The sequence below is a fragment of the Pygocentrus nattereri genome, chromosome 6 (genome assembly GCF_015220715.1).
Source record: "Pygocentrus nattereri isolate fPygNat1 chromosome 6, fPygNat1.pri, whole genome shotgun sequence".
In the NCBI taxonomy this organism is placed as follows: Eukaryota; Metazoa; Chordata; class Actinopteri; order Characiformes; family Serrasalmidae; genus Pygocentrus; species Pygocentrus nattereri.
This window is the reverse complement of record NC_051216.1, coordinates 31,981,733-32,004,109: the sequence shown is the minus strand read 5'-3', so window position 1 is coordinate 32,004,109 and position 22,377 is coordinate 31,981,733. Positions and strand designations below refer to the sequence as shown.

Genomic DNA, 22,377 nt, shown 5'->3' with positions numbered 1-22,377 from the left:
ACCCAGATGATGCCTGTCAGTTGAGCTCTGTATGTTTTTATGGCTGCCCTAAAACATTCTCCTGTGATGTATCTATTAAATGCGCCTAGTTAAATGCTGCTTCATATTGCACACAGTTCTGTTAGCTCTCCAGGGACAGCAGGAACACTCTTTATGTGATCCTGTACGTCTCAGTACCTGTCCAATACAGTGACAATTCAAGGCTAAATGATTAAAGTATGGCAACAGTAAAAGCACCTGGAAGTCACTGTTCATTTAAGCCCAGTTTTGGACTGTGCCTACACAGCTGATTCCCATTTTACATGTTCTAAAACTGTTGTTACCGAAAGCACTGAGGTAAGTTCTGCCAAGTCTGAAAAACATGATGTAAATTACAAAGACGCTGTACACATACAAATCAGTGGGAGCGCTCGGTGCCAAGAAGTAGGCCTGAAAATAAGCTGTTGTGGCTATTCAAGCCAGCACTAATGCAATATCCTTTAGATTCTCAATAAGATGACAAGCAGAGCACCTAACGAGAAAAAAAGAGAAATGTCTTCTGTCTTCTCACTTTATTAAAGTGAAGTTAATATCAGCTATCATTTTTCATTACTGAGAGTGAAGAAGAAACAGACTGCCTACACTTATTTTGCCTGTGGCAGTTATTATAAACCTGCTATACTCTTCACAAGAAAAGTGTGCTATATTATAAATGTAAGATACAATATCATATTTAAATATAATGCAGTTTCATGATTAGAGGCATATAAAGGGGAATTCTGTCATTTTTAAAAAACATTTCGGTGCCATTAAATGGTTAAGATCTAGTCATTCAGAATGTTTTGATGTGAAATGTGCTATACTAAATAGACTTAACTAATCAGAATTGTTCACAATGGTGGTGATAGGAACCAGACGTCTGAGGAATTGAATGCCTCTAAAAGCTCTCTCACAGAAAATGAATACAAAAAATGCTAGTTGGATGATGCCTGAAACATCGTTTTACTATAGTTATAAGGTAAGATTTTGTTCTAAAATATATATTTTAAAATCCATTTCAGGGTGGAGGGGGACATACCGTGGTTTAAAAAGCAAAATAGGCCCCAAAGAAAGTTTAATATAAAGTGTGAATTATTATATATAAATATAAATAATAAAGTTAATCATTTAATAGCATATCTATATCTGTTCACTAGTTCTTGTTCAAAATTTCCTCTTTAGCTGTTTAGAAAAGAAATCATTCATTGCAGTTAATCTTTGTCCATTTACTGCTGTATTTTTAGCTATTTTGCCTATTTTATGTGGCCATGTAATATCATTAACTTCTCCACACAGCAGTCATTGTTACTGTAATTATGGTGTTATGGACAATGTCGTTTTAGGCCATTTATTTAATATTAATATAATATAATATAATATAATATAATATAATATAATATAATATAATATAATATAATACACACACCCCGCGACCCTCACGGAGAAGCGGCTTAGAAAATGGATGGATGCATAATACACACACACACACATACACACACACACACAAACACATTTTCTAAGCAGTTTATCCTTCTGGGTCGGGGTTGGGGGGGTGGAGCTGGGGCCTATCCCAACAGTCATTGGGTGGAAGGCAGGATACACGGTCACCAGTCCATCACAGGGCAGACAGACAGGCATATACATTCACACACATACTCACGCTACCCACTGCACCACTATGCCACCCTATAATGTTCTTCTTCTTCTTTCGGCTGCTCCCTTTAGGGGTGGCCACAGCGGATCATCTGCCTCCATCTTGCCCTATCCATTGCCTCCTCTACTTTCACACCAACCATCTCCATGTCCACCTTCACTACATCCATAAACCTTCTCTGAGGTCTACCTCTTCTCCTTCTGCCCGGCAGCTCCATCTCCAACATTCTTTGCCCAATATATCCACTATTCCTCCTCAACACATGTCCAAACCATCTCAACCTGGCCTCTCTGGCTTTATCTCTAAACTGCTCCACTGTCACTGTCCCTCTGATCTGCTCATTTCTAATCCTGTCCATCCTTGTCACTCGCAACGAAAATCTCAGCATCTTCATCTCCGCCACCTCCAGCTCAGCCTCCTGTCTTTTAGACAGAGCCACAGTCTCCAAACCATACATCATAGCAGGACGCACTACTGTCTTGTAAACCTTCCCTTTCACTCTTGCTGCTATCCTTCTGTCACACATCAGCCCTGACACCCGTCTCCACCCACTCCATCCTGCCTGCACCCTCTTCTTCACCCTCTTTTCTACACTGTCCATTGCTCTGGATGGTTGACCAAAGATATTTGAAGTCATCCACCTTTACGACCTCTACTCCTTGCATCTTCACCTTTCCACCTGCCTCCATCTCATTCACACACATGTATTCCGTCTTGTCTCTACTGACCTTCATTCCTCTCCTCTCCAGTGCAAACCTCCACCTCTCCAGATTCTCTTCCACCTGCTCTCTACTCTCACCACAGATTACAATGTCATCTGCAAACATCATGGTCCATGGAGCCTCCTGCCTGACCTCATCTGTCAACCTGTCCATCACCATTGCAAACAAGAAGGGGCTCAAAGCTGATCCCTGATGTAACCCTACCTTCACCTTGAAACCATTTGTCACTCCAACTGCACACCTCACCACTGTCTCACTATCCTCATACATGTCCTGCACCACCCTAACATACTTTTCAGCTACACCTGACTTCCTCATACAGTACCACAGTTCCTCTCTTGGCACCCTATCATATGCCTTCTCTAGATCCACAAAGACACAATGTAGCTCCTTCTGAGCCTCTCTGTACTTCTCTACCAAGACTCTCAAAGCAAAAATTGCATCTGTGGTACTCTTTCTGGGCGTGAAACCAAACTGCTGCTCACTGATCTGGACCTCTCGCCTTAGCCTTGCTTCAACAACTCTTTCCCATACCTTCATGGTGTGGCTAATCAACTTTATACCTCTGTAGTTATTGCAGTTCTGCACATCACCCTTGTTCTTAAAAATGGGGACCAGTACGCTGCTTCTCCACTCATCAGGCATCCTCTCACTCTCCAGGATTTTGTTAAACAACCTGGTTAAAAAGTCCACTGCCTTCTCTCCTAAACATCTCCATACCTCCACAGGTATGTCATCTGGACCAAATGTCTTTCCATTCTTCATCCTTTTTAAAGCTGCCCTCACTTCCACCTTACTAATTCTCTGCACTTCCTGATCCACTATCTCTCCCCCTGTTGTCCTCCTCTCTCTCTCGTTTTCCTCATTCATTAGTTCTTCAAAGTACTCCTTCCATCTACTCAACACTCTCTGTTCACTCACTAGTACATTTCCCTCTCTATCCTTTATCAGCCTAACCTGCTGTACATCCTTTCCAGCTCCATCTCTCCGTTTAGCCAAACGATACAAGTCCTTTACTCCTTCTTTACTGTCCAGCCTCTCATACAGCTCATCATAGGCCTGAGCCTTTGCCTTTGCCTCCATTCTTTTTGCTATGCGATTAGCCTCACAGTACTCCTGCCTACTTCCTTCATCTCTCTGGTTATCCCACTTTTCTTAGCTGCCTTCTTCTTCTGAATACTCTCCTGGACTTCCTCATTCCACCACCAACTTTCCTTGTCTTCTTTCCTCTGACCAGATGAAACACCCAACACATTCTTGCCAGTTTCTCTCACCACCTTAGCTGTATTTTCCCAGTCCTCAGGTAGCTCCTCACTGCCCCCAAAGGCCTGTTGCAATTTTTCCCTGAACTGCCTGCAACCATCCTCCTCCTTCAGTTTCCACCATCTAATCTTTGGCTCTGTCTTCACTCTCTTCCTCTTCTTTGTTTCTAATCTCATTCTACAGACAACCACCCTATGCTGCCTTGCTACACTTTCCCCTGGCACCACTTTACAATCTCCAATCTCCTTTAGGTGGCATCTCCTGTTAAGGATATAATCCACCTGTGTGCACCTCCCTCCACTCTTGTATGTCACCCTGTGTTCTTCCCTCTTCTGAAAATACGTGTTCACCACAGCCATTTCCATTCTCTTTGCAAAATCTACAACCATCTGAACTTCCGCATTTCTGTCTTTCACACCATACATACCCAGCACCTCTTCATCCCCTCTGTTCCCTTCACCAACATGTCCACTGAAGTCTGCACCAATCACTAATCTCTCCTCTCTAGGGACACCATCTACCACTTCATCCATCTTACTCCAAAATTCCTCTTTCTCCTCTAACTGACAACCAACCTGTGGTGCATATGAACTGACCACATTCAAAATCACACCATCAACCTTCAACTTCAGGCTCATGATCTTGTCTGACACTCTCTTTACATCCAGAACACTTTTCCCAAGCTGCTCCTTTAGGATTATCCTTGCTCCATTTCTCTTCCTCTCTACACCATAATAGAACAGTTTGAATCCACCTCCAATGTTCCTGGCCTTGCTTCCTTTCCATCTGGTCTCCTGGACACACAGAATATCTACCTTCCTTCTCTCCCTCATGTCTGCAAGCTCTCTGCCTTTACCAGTCATTGTCCCTATGTTCAGAGTCCCTACTCTAACCTCCACACTCCTGCCTTTCCTTCTCTCTTGCTGCCTTCTAACCTGCCTTCCTCCTCTCCTCTTTGATGGTCTTCGACCTACAGTAGTCCAATTTCCACCGGCACCCTGCTGGTCAACAGCACAGGAGGCAATCATTGTTAACCCAGGCCTCGACCGATCCGGTATGGCAATCATATTTGTGATCCGCATGATAGTTTTGGCACAAGTTTTACACCAGATGCCCTTCCTGATGCAAACATCACCATTTATCCGGGCTTGGGACCGGCACCAGAAGCACACAAAGTACACCCCTAATGGCTGGTTTGTGCCACCCTATAATAAATTTAATATAATATAATATAATATAATATAATATAATATAATATAATATAATATAAAGTATAAGTAATGATAATAAATGTACAATTAACTACAACTGAATTTCTTTAAAAAAAAACTGGTCTTGGCCTTGTCTTGGTCTTGGCCACTCCTGTTCTCGGTCTTGACTAGGATTTGACCATTAAAAGTCTTGGTCTTGACTCTGACTCAGTGTCCCAGTCTCTGTCTTGTCTCAGACTCAGACCTAGGACTCTTGATTACAACACTAGTGTACCATGAAAACAAGTTTTAAAAGGTACCATTCACTCTTCAGTCCCTACAGTCTACAGCCATGTACAGAAACTAATTTAAGACATGGGCCTTTTAAACTAGAAAAATGACTTGAAATTTGCTTGTTTTGGACACTGATACAAACGCTTCAAACTTGGAAAGGGTGTAGCAACAGCCCTCTCTAGTGGATGTAAAAGAGAATGACATTATGAGTCTTTCAGCACCGGGCTCTGGCTCTGAGTCTGGGCTTGATATCAGATCATTTGTTTCAGGTTTCTGCCGCACATTATGCATGTGCACTCTTTACATTTAACAGTGCTCACCACCACCACCACTATATGAGGCTGAAACAGATACCTCAGTGAAGATATGTGGACGAGGCCCAGAAGAAGAGGGACCTCCATGGTCCAAGCTGGATATTGCTATTCTTATCGCTGTAACTGGGTGAAGGCCTTTTCTCACTCCAGATCATCCCTCAGGTCTAGAGAGGGCAGCAGGAAAGGTGCTAGCGTGGAGTTTTAGTAGCTTACTCAGCTGAATGACATCAGCACTGGATTTGGATTATCTGCAATATGTCCATTATGATGCTGGAGTGCACACATTTTCAGACACAGCGCCATCTGGACAGGACATGTTTAACATCCAGACCTGTACACGTTTCTACCTGAACCTTTCATTGTGCTCTGTGAGACATTTGTTGTTTTTCAGTAACTGTGGGACTATTGCTGTGCCTTCAGCTAACAGCAACAGTTTACAAATAAGACATGGAATAAAACATAAGGAGTGGCACCAGTACACACAGGGTAACCAAATTACCAACATTTATATTTCTGTGAGTCTGATTTGCAGAATTAAACAACAGTTGCACACTCCAGAAGAAAGTGCCTTTTGAATGTCCAGAGAGTCTTTGGGAGCCTCTACAGGCTCCCAGTATGCATTACAGTGAAGCAGACTAGTCCACTAGAGGGAGTGCTGCACTCTCATATTTCCACAGCTTCACTGTGAGATGTGAAATATTTCATCTCAGCATGCACAACACGAAGCCTTCAGGACACTTTGTGAAATACTACTGTGACACATAATCAAGTGTATTTCATATGCATATCATAACTAAATTGAATTATAAAAGCTATTGTGACTGACCATTATTAAAATGTATTTTATATAATAGACATGGACAAGGAATTGTGCTTAAAATCAACCTATATATTATTTTATGGGAGATATTATAGAATTTAATTTCAGGTTGACAAAATAATAAGATGCAGCTTTATATTTAAGTTTTTATGTATATATATATATATATATATATATATATATATGTGTGTGTGTGTGTGTGTGTGTGTGCGTATATATACAAATAAACATATATATATATGTATGTATATAAATATCTATCTATCTATCTATCTATCTATCTATCTATCTATCTATCTATCTATCCATCCATCCATCCATCCATCCATCCATGCATCCATCCATCCATCCATATAAGGGGTTAGTTGCCTTGCTCAAGAACACCTCAGTTGGCTCTGGGGATTGAACCAGCGATCTTCCGTTCACAGGGTTGGTTCCCTTCCAGCCCACGACTACCCCCAGTAGAGGTGGAGGTAGAGGTAGATAGAGATAGAGATAGAGATAGAGATGGAGATAGAGATAGAGAGATAGAGAGATGTTGTGTGTTTGGTGTGGAGTAACTCCAGCGGCCTGCACAGAGCCCTCAACCCCTCTGAACACCTTAGGGATGAACTGGAACATTGAATGTGAGCCAGGTCTTCTCATCCAACATCAGTGTCTGACTTGCAAACGCTCTTTTGACTGAATGGGCACAAATTCCCACACACCCCTCACAAAATCTCTTACAAAGTCTTCATAGAAGAGTGGAGGCTGTTCAAGGCCAGCTCCAAATCAGTCCCGATTGTTTTTGAATGGAATGCCATATGGAGCTCACATGGGTGTGAGGAACAGGTGTCCACATACTTTTGTCCATATAGTGTATGTATGCTAAAAAAGTTTGGGATCACAATTTTCAATGACACAAAAAAGAAATGTTGCAGATAAATGTGTGAATATATCACTACGTAAACAGGAGAAATGATAGATGGGTCCAGGATGTTTAAGAGAGCTGTAGATGATTCAGCAATGACTAACAAAGCTGTAAACCACTAAGAATGAACTTATACTAAAATGAACACGCAGAAAACAGCCAGATAACTTAAAAAGAAACAGCTCGAAATAAACAAGTGCAGTTTACTTATCATTTAACGGAACAGCAAATAAAACATTGAAAAACCTTTACGTATTTCAGTGTATACTGTAAAAGTTAAACTGAACGATATAACAGAAATTAATAACATGACAAGGGAACTATAAATACACTAGTTTATACGCAATTAATTACCTAATTATTGCAGCCCTCTGTTTTCTGCTGAAGGGGCGGAGCGACTGACGGCGGACTTATCAGTGGGCGTGACTTGTGTTGATCAATGGGCGTGGTTTGGGTGCGTCTGTTGTCCCCCTCTTGGTCTTTAACGAGGCGCGAGCGGCGCTGGTCCTCTCAGCAGCAGCAGCAGCAGCAGCAGAAGAGCAGCAGTATGGCAGCCAACACGTACGACGTGATTGTGATCGGCGGAGGCATCTCAGGTCAGTGCCACAAACCACTCATCACAACTTCATCTGGTTTCTTTGAGAAACTTCTCAGTCCTGACGGCTCTCACCATCATAAACACCGAGCAGAGCGAGACTGAGGTGGCTGAGAGGAGGCGCGCGAGGGGGGACTTTAGCACCTTGTAGGCTAACGAGGCTTATAACCAAATTATATTACGAGGCTGGGGTCAGCTTCTTGCTCGAATTTCCCCGTTCCACCTTAAATGGTGCAGCATTTACGTTCTGGCTTCAGGCACCAGAATGTAGCTGGTGCATCATTTAAGGTGGAACGGGGAAATTCGCAGGAGAAGCTGGCGGATAGGAAACCAACTTCAGCCTCCTTATTATACCCGCGCGTCCTGCGGTTTTAGTGAAGACTGTGAGGTGGGCGAGCTTTTACACTACAAACGCTCGGAGAATAAGTTGACAGTAAGTGCTTTATGTGGCTCGGTGAAGTTTATCCGAGCTGCTAGATCACCTGAGGTTCTTCTTCCTCTTCCTCTTCGATGTTAATGTAGGTCATGCAGGTGCTGCGGCGGGTTTTTGGGCAAAGCGCTCCGTACAACTCCACGAGAAGGTGCTGGTTTGTGTAAGAGAGGTGGTGCGTTGACAGCCAGCGCTCAGCACGTCCGTTAGGTTGTTGGGACTTCGTCGTTCACGCTGTTGAAAAAAAAGCTGCTGCTGTATTTCTTTCCTTCGCTCTCCAGCGTTTGCGTTAGCTGTTCAGTATAACAGGTGTGCTTTATGGCAGTGGCTCTCCAACCAGTCCTCGGTCCACTCTTTTGCTCCATCCCTCTGTGTTGGAGGTTGGGTTGGACCAAAAAAAGTGGAGTATCCCTGAGTTAGAGAACCAGTAACAGTGTAGGCTTTATATGTATACATACATACACCGATTAGTCATACTCCAGCAGCGCTTCTGTGTCAGATCCACTCGTACCAGCGCAACCCACACTATCATGCCACCACCTCAGCACTGTCACTGCAGTGCTGACAATGATCCACCACCCAAATAACACCTGCTCTGTGGGGGTCTTGACCACTGAAGAACACGTTAAAATGGGGGTATAAGAAAGTATGCAGAGAAACAGATGGCCTACAGTCTTTAATTGTAGAGCTGCAAAGTGCACCTACATGGTGGAGCTGATAAAGTGGACACTGAGTGTAGATACAAGGAGGTGTTTTTAATGTTATCTATAAAGGTGCATTTTGTAATATGGCATCTATTTATTTCTATGCATATTGTGTCAGCCATTCTTTGCCATGTTTATCAGTGGTCAGGACCCCCACATGTAAGCCTGAACGATTTGAGAATTGTGATTTTATAGGCCTACCTTGTTGGCCCGCCTTGTACTGGTGAAGTTAAAGATTGTAGCTCATCTGTTGCTGCACACTTTATGTTAGTCATCCTCTCGTCCTTCTTCAGCGGTCAGTTTCTGGCTGGATATTTCTGGTTGGTGGACCCCCCTACCATGTCAGATCCACCTCCCACATAATACCTGCTCAGTGGTGGTCCTAAGAGGGTTCACTATTGAGGAACAGGACAAAGAAAGGCTTAGACATTATGTAGAGAAACTGTTGTAATGCTCTGGTGCTCAACTGTCTGAATTTTAATCCATATGTAAACAAGAAGACATTCTTGACGTGCACACACTGAATGCACAATTACTGACATGCCTGTTTTGATGGTTCGGTCTTTGACAGCTGCTTGATTTTTGTAAATTGAGTATTGCGTCGTCATTGTAGGTAACTGTGTTATGTGTGAAATTTCATGCGTCAAAGCCACTAACCCTTGACCGGAGAAGACTGCGCTGACAATAACTGAGTGCACGTTAACTTGAGCAACTCTTATTACTTAACTTTACAGTCCACTGCACAGTCAAGTAGCTGCAGCTTACTCGAGAAGAGGCAGAAGGTCATACCTGCTGATGAAAGAGATAAAGGTGTGTCATGCATTAACCACAATTTATAAGGTGTATAAAATATATTGTAGGCAATGACATTGCATTCCCTGTCAGATGGATCGACGGCAGGAGTTGTTTGTAACACTGTGTCAGAAGACAAAGTCTCGCAAAGATGCATGACAGCAAGATATTATCACCATGGTGTATTAAAGCTGCACATATGGGTTTCAGTTCTTTCTCCATATACTGAGTGGGATGTCTGTATGGTGGCTATTTTCAGATCCTTGTGTAGGCTACATGATACTACGTGATGCTTTTTCCCCCCCAACATTTTCTGCATGCCTTGAATATTCAGCTCAGCTTTTTTTTTCCAGAGAGAGTTTTTGTTGCGCGTGCTGGGGAAGATGAATAGTTTTTATATTGAAACTACATTTTGAAAAAGTACAATTTTCAGATCTCAACGGCTGCTATTTTTATTATAGCCAGCATTATCAACAGCACTATATTAGCAAATTTTAAATATAATTTAACCAAGTAACGCAGACCTTGTGAACTGCATGTTCAAAAGACCAATCAGAAGCAATAAAAAACTGATGAGTTGTGTATGTGACCACACAGTCACAGCTTACTGGTAGTCTGGTGCACAGTGTTCAGAGTTCAAGCCCCAAGCCAGAAAAAAAGTGGATATGCTGGTCTTTTCGGCCAACACTGCACTAATCCAGTTAAACAAGACTATTTATGCCTTCTTTTTTAATGAAACATGCAGCTGATCAGGGTTCTGTAAGTGCTGAAAACATCATATTATGTCAGAAGTTAATACTAAAAGTTTAAACCGTAATCTCAATACCCTGTGTTGAAACGATTGTTGAGTAATTACACTTCAGGTGTGTCTAATAGAGATTAGATTGAAAAACGCTGGAGTACGCTCTTGAAAAAATGCATTCAAAGCTAGGTGTTCTATATCATCGCCCCAAGAACCTTCTTGGCACCTTTATTATTAAGCATGTAGTGTAGTATGAGTTAGATGAGCGCTTTTCCCTTTAGATAAGCATAACGCGAGGGTCATGTCCTCACAGTTGTTGTAACGTAAGAGGAAATTCCATTCCTGCTGTTTAAACTTGGTGGCCAGATCCCACAGTGTATATCAAAGTCAAGTTTAAAAGCCCTTCACAAATCACTGCAGAGGTCTGCATACCACATTCTCAGTGAAATATATACACTCAGCGGATAGCAGAGAAATAAACCAGCTTCATACCCTCAGTTCCAGTCTCCTGCTGATAAACTTTGGGCTTAGATATTTTACTCTGGGTAGATACAGCTTCTCTTATCAGGTGGACTGTTCTGTTAGTAGACCAGAGGTTTTGTGGAATTAGATTAGCTCAAGTGTCAGGTAATGTTTTACTGGTGTTGATTCTGAAGTGAGTTATTGTTGTACACTGATTAAGACAGTATGTCTGATAAGCATTCAGAAAGGCTCACATCAGCTTGGACAAATTCAGGCTCGTGGTCCGGTTTAGATAATATGACTATGTATTATCATTATTGTGATAAATTATGTCACAGTATGCTTTTCTGAATATATTGTGGGGATGGTCAGTACTTCTAACAGTAAACAGCTGCATATATCATAAAGTGTAACTGGGTACTCTCTTTCTGCAGGCCCCCTATTGGCCGTTGCTCTTGTGAAACACAAATAGACTTGGATATTTGTAATCAATAATATTAGAAAATATGTTTCCTGTAACTCTGTTATCAGGTTAGCTAGAACACTGTTAGATCTGTGTGTGAAATGGTGTCACTCTGTATTCAGCTACAATTAAGCAAAGAGGGCTGAAATGGAAGGAGTGCGAACCCCTGCTATGAAAACAGCGCACACTTTTCCACGAAAAACGGCTGTGCTGAAATAAAATGGACAGCACAGCTGCAGCTTTCTCAATATTAGAAATCATTTACAACTGCCACAATAAGAATTAGCATATAACACAATAACAACACTTATTTTAATGTTGACTAGTTTCCTTACTTCGAAGACTAAAATCATACACATTTCCGTCATAATAGAATTGCAGAAATTTTAGGCTCCTAAAAATGATTTAAAATTGTCCAGTAAGCATTTATTTGGTCAGAAAAAATTTTATAATAATTAAGTTCAAAAAACATTTATGCAATGGCTGGAGGCTTTGAGGAGAAATATGGTACTTTGTTCTTTAAACTAGCTTCTAAGGTGTCAACCAGTTCTTTTTGAAAAAATGAAATTCATGACACTTTCTGTATTTGTGTTGGTTTGCACTGATTCTAGTGATGTGGTCATTTTAGAAGTGCAAACACACTTGTTGTCAAGATAAAGGGGTTTAAATAATGTGCTTAGGTGTCTAAGACTTCACGCAGTACTGTATATTCCATCAATGCTGAGTGTTCCAACTTAGGAAGCTCCAAATAAGGCAGAATTGCATTTTATGGCTACTGTAAAAAAGGGTTAAACTGCAAAGTAACAAGCTGCTGATTAAATGTCAGCTCATTATGTCTATATTTATTTTGTGCCAATTGTTTTATTTTTCCACCGGCTGTAACTTAAGTGATTAAAATACATTGTCCCCATATTTAATTGTAATTGTTTTAAATCATTGAACCCAAAGTTTTAAAACATGCATTTTCCATTCAAACACATTCACAAACCATCACAATTACAGAAAGATGTAACATTCTGAGACTGTGTTGTTAAAAATTATGTAAGTACTGTAAAGTTGCCGTATTGCACATTTACCATGTGCCTTCAGTTTATTGGAGACGTGTCATTTCTCATTCATACAGTGCTTAGGTCAGTTCCATGAGCTGCACTGCTATGCTAAACAAATAAACTCTCTTAATCATTATTGCTGTCCTGAGAATAAAATAATCCAGGTTACTTTGATGCTTTCAGTAATCTGCCTAAAATGAGGGCATATTTGGGAATGTTCATTGATATAAAAGCTCTTTGCTCTTGTAGCTTTTGCTTCCTCCACTCACCCCATACAAGAAGCCTCTCGTTTTCACAAGCATGAAAATCTTTGTGTTGTTTAGTTTTAGGAGCTTGCAAGACTCTCTGAACTGTCAGGACAAGTTTTATTGCCTCCTGTCTCTCAACAGGCTCAGTCCATTGTGCAGTAACGCCACTAGTAGATAGGATCCTGTTACTGGAATGTAAATAAAGAGACTAAAGGCAGGTTCATACTCTAGAATCTATGATTTTTGCCATGATAATGCTGCTGTAGGGTAAAATTAAAAATTGTGAATTAATTATTATGATGGTTGTTGCATGGTTAATGGTAGAGGATGATTTTCCCATGTGGCCATTGCAGCCAAAGTGTTCTTACCAGTGCATGGCACCGCCTTTATTTGTAATTTGTGTTGAAATAGTACAGTTAGCTACCATATAACAGACAGAACAGTTTGCCTACAGTCCTTACTCTTACTGTAGAGAACTGGTATTCCGTGTAGGTTGGGCAATATAGTAATATTTATCTTTTATCGTGATAGATTATGACACAATTTGCTTTTGTGAGCATGTCGTTGATATCAGTACTTAAAGAACACTGTCCAAATTTGTGTTTCAGTAAAAGAGAGAAAAATTAAGCACTAAATCCAGTATGTGAAGCAACAGTAAGTAAAATAAAAATCATTGCACACTTTGTTTTAGGTAGTATTAAATGTGGCACTGTGGGTCTGTTTTATATGGTCCAACACAAAAGCTCAATATTATGAAATGACATGTATTGTGAAAATGTCTTTGAGTATCATGGCTTTGTATTTTTGCCATATCACCCACCCTTAATTCCAAGAATCGTTTCAAACACTCCATTGCATTTTAAGACTCTTTTTGTAGGCAAAACATTACTAAACATTACATTGCTTACATTGTGTCGGGAGCTGGTAGATTTGTCGCTGTTGTTTATTATCTACTTAGTTTCAATTAGGGCTGACATAGTCACTCATATAAAATCAATCACTCAGTTTAAAAAAATAGTAGTTGTTGTGAGCTGGAGGTTAGGGATCCAGCCTCATGACCGGAAGGTTGCCGGTTCGATCCCCAGAGCCGACAGCACCTGACTGAGGTGTAACACCTAACCATGACTTGAGCAAGACACCTAACCCCCAACTGCTCCCTGGGCGCTGCGGATTGGGCTGCTCACCACTCCGGGCAAGTGTGCTCACTGCCCCCTAGTGTGTGTGCTCACTAGTGTGGTGTTTCACTTCACGGATGGGTTAAATGCGGAGTTGAAATTTCCCCATTGTGGGACTAATAAGGGTCTCTTAATTAATTTGGAATTTAAGTAATTAACCGTGTGTCCACAGGTCATTATAAAGCTGGTAAAGATTCCAACAAGGCTCTTAGCACTTCTGTGTTCATCACTGAAACAGAGGAAACCCACACTAGCAGAACTTCACAAGTCCATCTATGTGTGTGGTTGCAGATTTCATATACATGGACTGGCCACTTTGTTAAGTACACCTCCTTGTATCTACACTCAATGTCCATTTTCTCAGCCCCACTTACCATATAGGTGCACTTTGTAATGCACTGCTGTATCTGATCCACTCATACCAGCACAACACACACTAACACACCACCACCACATGAGTGTCACTGCAGAGCTAAGAATGATGAGCTGATAAAATGGACAATGAATGTAGAAACAAGGAGGTGTACTTCATAAAGTGGGTGGTCGGTGTACATTAAGTAATATATGAAATGCTATAAATTGCATATAAGTATATGATTACTCGATTAACTGTCAAAGTAAATGCAAGATTATTAATATGTTTGTTAGTCACAGTCTTATTTCAAATTCATATTAGCTACAACAACATCATCTTGCTTGGTAGAATAACTTAAAATTATGTAACAATTGTGGAATTAGTTTTTTGCCAGTGTTCTGCAAAACAAAATACAGAAGAATGCTTTCTTGTGAGTGAAGGGTGGATTGGTGAAATAAGAAAACCATGCAATATTGGACATTAAAAGGACAGCTGGAAAAAAAAGTTGCACACATCCTTTCTTTATGCATTTATGGACTAGTTTCCAAACCCTGCTCTTTCCATGAATCACCTTTATTAGAAATCAGAGCCATTCATTCTAATCACATCTCCTAAAATGGGCAGAAATGTTGTTTTGCTTTAAGGATCTTTTACTAATGACCTTGGAGCTCCTGGTAAATCCAATTATTATCTGCAAGGCCACTGGGCATTGCTCTTTGGGAGAGGTGGTAAACAGCTCTGACAACTCATTCTTACACACTTGTTCTTTTTCTCTTAACAAGCAGAGATGCCAAATAATGCTCCATTTATCAGAGTGGCTGTGGCAGTCTCCTTGGGGGATCTGTCAGACAGAAAAGGAGAAAGGGTCAAGCCATTCGCTCAGCTCGCTGCAGCAGGACACTGAAGGAATAGAGGAATTGAGGAAATCTCATTCTCTCCTTCTGTGCCTTTCTTCGCACACCAAAACGTCTGGCAAGACATTGCAAGGCTAGTGCTGAATGACACTCACAACAAATTTCTACTTGAGACACAAATCACAGGTTTTCATGGTCATTTACGTGATTTCTGAAAAGCACAACCTACAAAATGTAATCATGATCTTATATTAAATTGATAGTTTGCTATAAAATATATATATATATATATATATATATTTCATTGGCTATAAATATTTGACACAAATCAATCATTTTAGCTTTGTTCCAAAAGCCAGGCTGCAGTGTAGGCTGGCAGCATTTTTAGAACCCTTCAAATACAGCAGAGAAGTGCTACATTTTGACCAGTTTTGAGGACGCTACCAGAGTGTTCTTCACAGTCTTCTGTTACCCATAATTCTTTGCGAGCATATTTGACCTAGGGCTAGACGATAAAATGCTAACCATAATTATCGCAACATAACTTTCCTCGATAGAGTGATAAGAAAGGTTCGATAAATTTTCGACGCAATACTCCATTCTCTCCATTCTTAAATAATGACTGTTACAAAAACTGCAGCCGTGCTTTTCCAGCTGCTAAAAACAGCTCATCACACACTTTCTCCCACTGTCCAATGACAGGTTTGTGAAATGCTCCACTGTTTGGTGAGTGTTTGTCATGTTCCGACCATAAAAGATAGTTTAAAACAGCAATTAATCACTCAGGAGCAAAAATCAGTCTTCAAACTTGAAAGGAATGATGAATTGACATTTATCGCGATATGTATTGATATCGAATGATATGAATTTTGTTTACCGTGATAACATTTTTGGCCATATCGCCCAGCTCTAATTTGACCCAAAGAAGAAAAACTTTTACCAATACTAGTGGTAAAAGTGCTGTGCGCATTACTACACAATATTTTGAAAAGCCAATAAAATGTACATTAAAATGTACAGTACACTGTTTTTTAGTTATGCATATGCTTAAGAGTTAAGTTTTTGATTTGCATGAAAGCACATGTTAGCGGGCAGTATGGGTTCAAATTTATGTATATATGGCATAATTAAGATTACTGTTTTGGAATATATCATGGTATAAATTGTTAATGCTGTTTTTTTCCAAATAAACCCATTTTGGATGGTTAATCAACCTTTCCTTGCAGATTAACAGGGGTATTATTTTGGATGTCCCTTTACTTTTAATAAGAACCATAATTAACTGAAGTAAATCTAAAAAAAATGTATCGGGCGAAATAGTAAAAATGAGCAATATACAGACAGATGTTAATGTTGCTTCCTAAGCTGGCTAAAGGTTAACGGTTATCCCCAAGAGTCTGGCTTTTCCTTCCACTCTCTTTTCCCCCCAGTTAGCTCATTAACTCATTGCAATCTGATGTCTGTTCCTTTGACAATAAACTGGACTAACTTACATACAAGTCACTGCAGATGAGGTGTCACATTATCTGCATTTATTTAACTATAATGACAAAACTAAAACATAATTAAGAATTTCAGCTGGTTGCTGGATTAACTGTATAACGTCTGCTACTAATAGCATGTCATTTCAAACAAATTAGTGTTTTGCTTGCCAAAACTTTACTGCCATTCAATTTTCTCCTTCAAACTCCTTCTCCCACCTGGTGTCTGGTGGATTGTTTGTCTGTAGTGTAACTTGTCGTTTGTATGTAATACAAATGAAGAGCCTTTATTGGACAGTCATACCGAAGGCCCAACCTTTCTGACCTGCAGCGTAGCTTTTTGAATGGAGCTTCTGAACACACCAGGCCAAATGGACACTAGTCTCTACTAGTCTTTCAAAAGGACTTTTTTGTAGAAGTACTTTTTATTTGAAAATAACATTATAGGCAAAGGTATCCCAATATTCAATCTAATATCAACTTAACTGTAAATATCAAAACTATCTAAATAATCCTAAGGATATGTGACTTGAGCATTAAACAAAGTCAGGTTCGAAGAAATACAGCTAAAAGGTTTTCTGTGTGATCTGGACTGTGTGTGCGTTTCATACCACATGGTGATTGTAAACCATGGTAACATAAACAATTCCATGGCAGCAGGTTTCTTTTGTGGATGGGACTTTGATTCAATATAAGGTATTGGATTACAGAAATAATGTGCTCGACCTGGAGTGACAACTCAGCGATGCATGAACTACTTCTTAGTCAGCTTCTTCAGAATTTTCCATTTTCACCTTGTATGGTGAAAACACAGCAGTTAAATACCTAGATTCTCAAAGCCTGTTGTCTCGATATGATCTACAATGTGTTTTAATGTAGCCCTGTCATCTGAGTTTAACTGAAAGGGACAAGCAAAAAGAAAACAAAAATCAACAGCAGCACTGTTGCATAAAATTCCAGCTGCAACCAAAGAGGCTTTGCAGTGGCATCAGAAGTTTTACACAAAAGGGGCAGGTTTTTTTTTTTCTGATTAATACTTTTTTATTTTTGAACAGTGTAGAATAAACAATACAAATATAACAAAACAACATCCCTCTTGTGTACACAAGTATGTACAAATAATACCCTTCCACTCCCCCCACTCCACCTCCCCCCCCCCACCCACCACCCCTAAATGTCATCATAGGGAGAGAAAATAAATAAAAATAAATAAATAAATAAAAAATTAAAACAAAATAAATAAATTCTGGTCTGGTTATGGACGTTTGGTGGTTTTTTAAATTATTTTTTATTATGAGGTTATGCACTCAAATTAAATTCAGCCTGCCCATACACAGTTGTTGGGATATTTTGGAATTTATAGAACACTTACTATATGTAAGAAAGTTAATTAAAAGAAATAAATGCAGGTTTAGTAGTCTAACTGGAATACTGTACACTTGAAAAAAGCCAAGGTGAACTGTGTTGTTGTAGGTGTAACAGTATGTGCCAAAGAGCATTTAATTTAAATGTATCCTGCAGTTTGGGTGCTCATATAATCAGTTCCCATGTAAACTATAACAATTCTACAAGTAATTCTCCAAAACTGTTGGGTAAAACAGATCGTCAGTTTTTAATATGATTAAAAGCTAAATTGTATACTTATTAGTCAGCAAGCTTGTCCTTAATGGCTGAACTTTAAGGCAAATATCACAAATCCAGTACATGCCCATTTGTTTTTCCACACAAACCTCCTGAGTGAACTCACAGTGCAATGTCACAACATCAAATGCAGTCCTTCCACAACCTGTTTAAGCTAGTGCATCATTCCTATGTGCACTTTAAAGCACTGATAGATTCTTCCTATATGTTCGCTCTCACAAGGCATGCATCTCGATGGTTGGGAATTCCAGTGTCTAATTATGAAGGCTTACTGTTGACCCTGACGCTTCCTGGTGTGTATCCTGCTTTTGCTAAAGAGCACTGGTATTCTAAGTCTGGAGGACCGCCAGGAAAAACAAGCCTGGCACCCAGAGATGGATAGGCCAGACATGTAGCGTGTAAGTAAGGGCCTCTCTGTCACACTCAGTTATTTCAGCATGGGTGTAATGAGGCAGCTATTCTCTCTATTACATGCACTTTTTGAACATTTTACATTGAGAAATGTTATTCTTGAGTTGTTTCACTATTCACCCATGCAATCATTCACAGAAGTCCTCCCCATCTTTACTTCTGAACGACTCAGACTCCCTGGGATGTTCTTTTATACGTATTTATAAAAAGAACTGTTGTGAATTAAGCTAATTAATTGGGAGATGTTTTACCAGGTACTTTTTAGCATTACACAACTTCACCTGTCTTTTGTTGCTCCTTTTTGAAACGATACTGGCGTCAAATTCAAAATGGGGATGTATTTTTCAAAAAAACAATATTAGATCTCAGTTTAAACATTTAATATGCTGTCTTTTATGTTGTGTCAAATAATTTGCACATTGTTGCATTCTGTTCATTGTTGCTGTTTTTATCTACATTTTTCACAGCATCGTAACTTACTGTAGACAAGGAAATTGGCTAATAAAAAAGTATTATTTGCTGCATGCAGTACACAACGCACAAGTCTATCTCTAAGGCACATGTTTAAACCAGGCATCCTCTATAAATCTCCACTTTGTTGACATCACCAAAGTGTGAAGTGGGCTGCTGAGGACAGTTAGATTTCCAGCTTGTGAGATTAGCTATCAAGTAGGAATGCATTATTGCTTCTGCCAGGTATCGGCCAGTACGCTCATACTTGGATGCGCAGCATGTTGTTTCGAGTGAAAAAGCTTTATTGATAATTGTCCACAGACACAGCTGTCTGTAGGGACTGCATTACACACAGCATATGTTGGACTGAGGTTTTAATAAAAAAAACACAATATGAGCATAGAAATTGTAGGCTTAGGTTGTATGCGATGGTTTATTCAAATGCAGTGTGAGTTGTCACTGTGGATCAAGATGTCTAGAATGACCCAGTGAATGCCTAGCTTTAGAGGACATCCAACTACAGTTCCACCGACCAATCAGAAGACTCCAACAAAATGTTAAACTTGATAAGAGAGCTCTTTGGATGCATTAGCCTTGGATGTGATTCCTCTTGTCACTGTGCTACAGAGGCTGTTGTTGAATGAGACAGGAGAAGATCAGGGATCAAAACTATGAAAGGTACTTTACTATAGCAGAAGTGCCTTTCTGATGTGAAAGAATATGTGCCCTTCTCCACTGCAGCACTACTTAATTCAAGGTAACTAATGTAGAATAGATAGATAATGGACATCATATAAAATCAGCAAGATTTTAGCTATTTAACTGCTAAGGTATGTTACACCCATTTTCACCAATAACTACTTCATTCCTAGTAAATTACTCAGTATAATATCGATATCCAATTCATATTAAAAAAAAAATCACTTGGTTTCTGACAGTGACTGTCATCTATAAAAAGGGAAATGGGAAGTTTTGTAAATGTAATTGTTTGTCCAAACTAAAGCTTCAAATAATGCTCTATTGTATTGCACAAGCTTGTGTAAACAGGATTTCTTACTCTCTGTTTTTACCCCATTAATGGAATAGAGAAGAGCCTGACTCCAGCTTAACCGATTTCGTTATGCAACTTCAGATAATACTCTACTGTTTCTATCCCAGGGAAACAACTGTCTCTAGGATCAGTAAGCTGGCTGTGCTCTTTCACTGATTTGCCTCTCTTGCTCTGTAATTGCTTTTCAGCAGTGCTGCCAAATGCCAATATGTCTGTGTATCTGAAAGAGCAATCATTGTCACCGGATTGGAAGACATCAGACACAAAGAGCGCTGCGCTGCGTTCGTAAACATCCTCTTCACTGATCAATAGTTTGCATTTAACAGCTACAGGGAGAAAGCTGCACGTCTTTTTGCAGTTATTGGATTTTTTGTTTGTTACAAGTACATGTCGTACAAATGGCCTTCTTGTAAAGATCAGTGTTATCAATATAAAATGCAGTCATATAAGAGTCCACAGATGCTTGTTTACACAGGTATTTTTAATGTTGGCATTAACTTAAGTTAACATTAAGGAAATCTTTTGATTTCTAGAAACCTAGTGTCAAAAAATTGGGGAAAAACATTCTAGTGTGTATTGAAATTCAAAACTAAATCAGTGTACATCTATTTACTGTTTTTCAAGGAAACCACTGTCACTGATCAGAAACTGAGTGCATCCTATAGTAGACAGAAAGGGCAAGGCTCATTCTGTATTATGCTTAATTTAGAGCGCTGGATTGTGAGTTAGCCGAAATGCTAACCAGTACAAGACTAGCAAACACAGTATATGTCGTTGCTGTCGGAAGAAAACCTTGTATCTCCTTTTTTGGCATTTTTCATTTTTTGACATAATTTGAAAGTATCTGTCACTCTTTAAATTGTTTGTAAATTTTGTGATGAGTGACCTAAAAGAAATTGCCCAAACTGACATGGGAAACATTCTGGTTCCATTGACTTACATTGAAAGTGAAGTATGTGTTTTCCTTCTCCTGTAAAGTTACTATTTTGGAGATACAAAGTTTTCTTCTGACAGCAGCGATATATAAATTTATATTATATTATATTACAAAATAAAATAATATTATTTTCATCAAAACACAAAAAATGTACTTAATTGCAGACAATATGTGCTGCAGTTTTAACTAGTGTTTATCAGACTTTGATGCTTCAACAAAATTGGATCTTACTGCTCAACATCTGGCCGTGAGGGACAGGGATGCAGTCGCGCTGGGCTCTGTTTATAGACTCTTTGTGTTTCAGTAGGGACATGAAAACATGGAACAGCAGTTTTTATTTCATTTGTACTTATAAATGACAGAAAATCTACATTTTCAAACTTAATTTAAAAAAATCTAAAAGATTGTTTTAAAAACAATACAAAATGTAAGCACTACTTTCACAAGTTGAAATGTAGATGATAAATGTTGCTTTTGCATATATGCAGCTTATTGCTATGTCAGTTAATGCTTTGGGTTTAAATCAAAACACAATCATTGTAAATATCTCTAATACTTAATTGTTTTCTTAATTAGTTATTATTTTGTGGGATTGCTGTTTGAACTAATTTGTAAGGATTGGGGAGTGAACGGTACGCTTTGAAACTTAATCAGATGTTTTACAGATTACATCAGACTCCTTCAAAAAAGAGAGAAATGTTTGGTTTTCTATGAAATGGGCCCATTACGATAACACAGTTGTGCATTCCTTCCCTCACATTTCCTCCTTAGATGAAAATGTGCCTCTATGTTAACTAAAACCATTAAGACAAAGCTATTAAATTAATAAATAGAAGTTGAGCATTCATTCATTCATTCATTCATTCATTCAAATGTACTCAACAATCAGTTGTGTGTAAAAATTAAATGTAAATTAACTCTATAGCATTCATTAATTTATTTGGAGCCAAAACTCCTTTTGCACCTCTACATTTTAGAGCAGAAAGTGAGAGTGCATGTTCCTCATGGCCACATAGTGAGCAATTAGATCCCACTGTTTTGTGTCCCAAAGTCTGAAAATCAGTGTGTAACCTTAAGAACTGTCACTACTGAAACACATACAGTGAAGAAAATAAGTATTTGAACACCCTGCAACTTTGCAAGTTCTCCCACTTAGAAATCATGGAGGGGTCTGAAATTTTCATCTTAGGTGCATGTCCACTGTGAGAGACATAATCAAAAAATTACAATGTATGATTTTTTAATAATTTATTTGTGTGTTACTGCTGCAAATAAGTATTTGAACACCTGTCAATCAGCAAAAATTCTGGCCCTCAAAGACCTGTTAGTCCGCCTCTAAAAAGTCCACC

General features: G+C 39.3%; 1 protein-coding gene across 1 annotated transcript in view; it reads left to right on the top strand.

The window, feature by feature from the left end:
* Positions 1-7,643: 7,643 nt before the first annotated feature.
* Positions 7,644-22,377, top strand: part of mao (monoamine oxidase) — a 54,443-nt gene continuing 39,709 nt past the window's right edge. Inside the window, exon 1 of the mRNA XM_017695240.2 lies at positions 7,644-7,781. Coding sequence (XP_017550729.1) covers positions 7,733-7,781 — 49 coding nt within the window. The 5' untranslated portion in view covers positions 7,644-7,732. The remainder of the gene's footprint in view (positions 7,782-22,377) is intronic.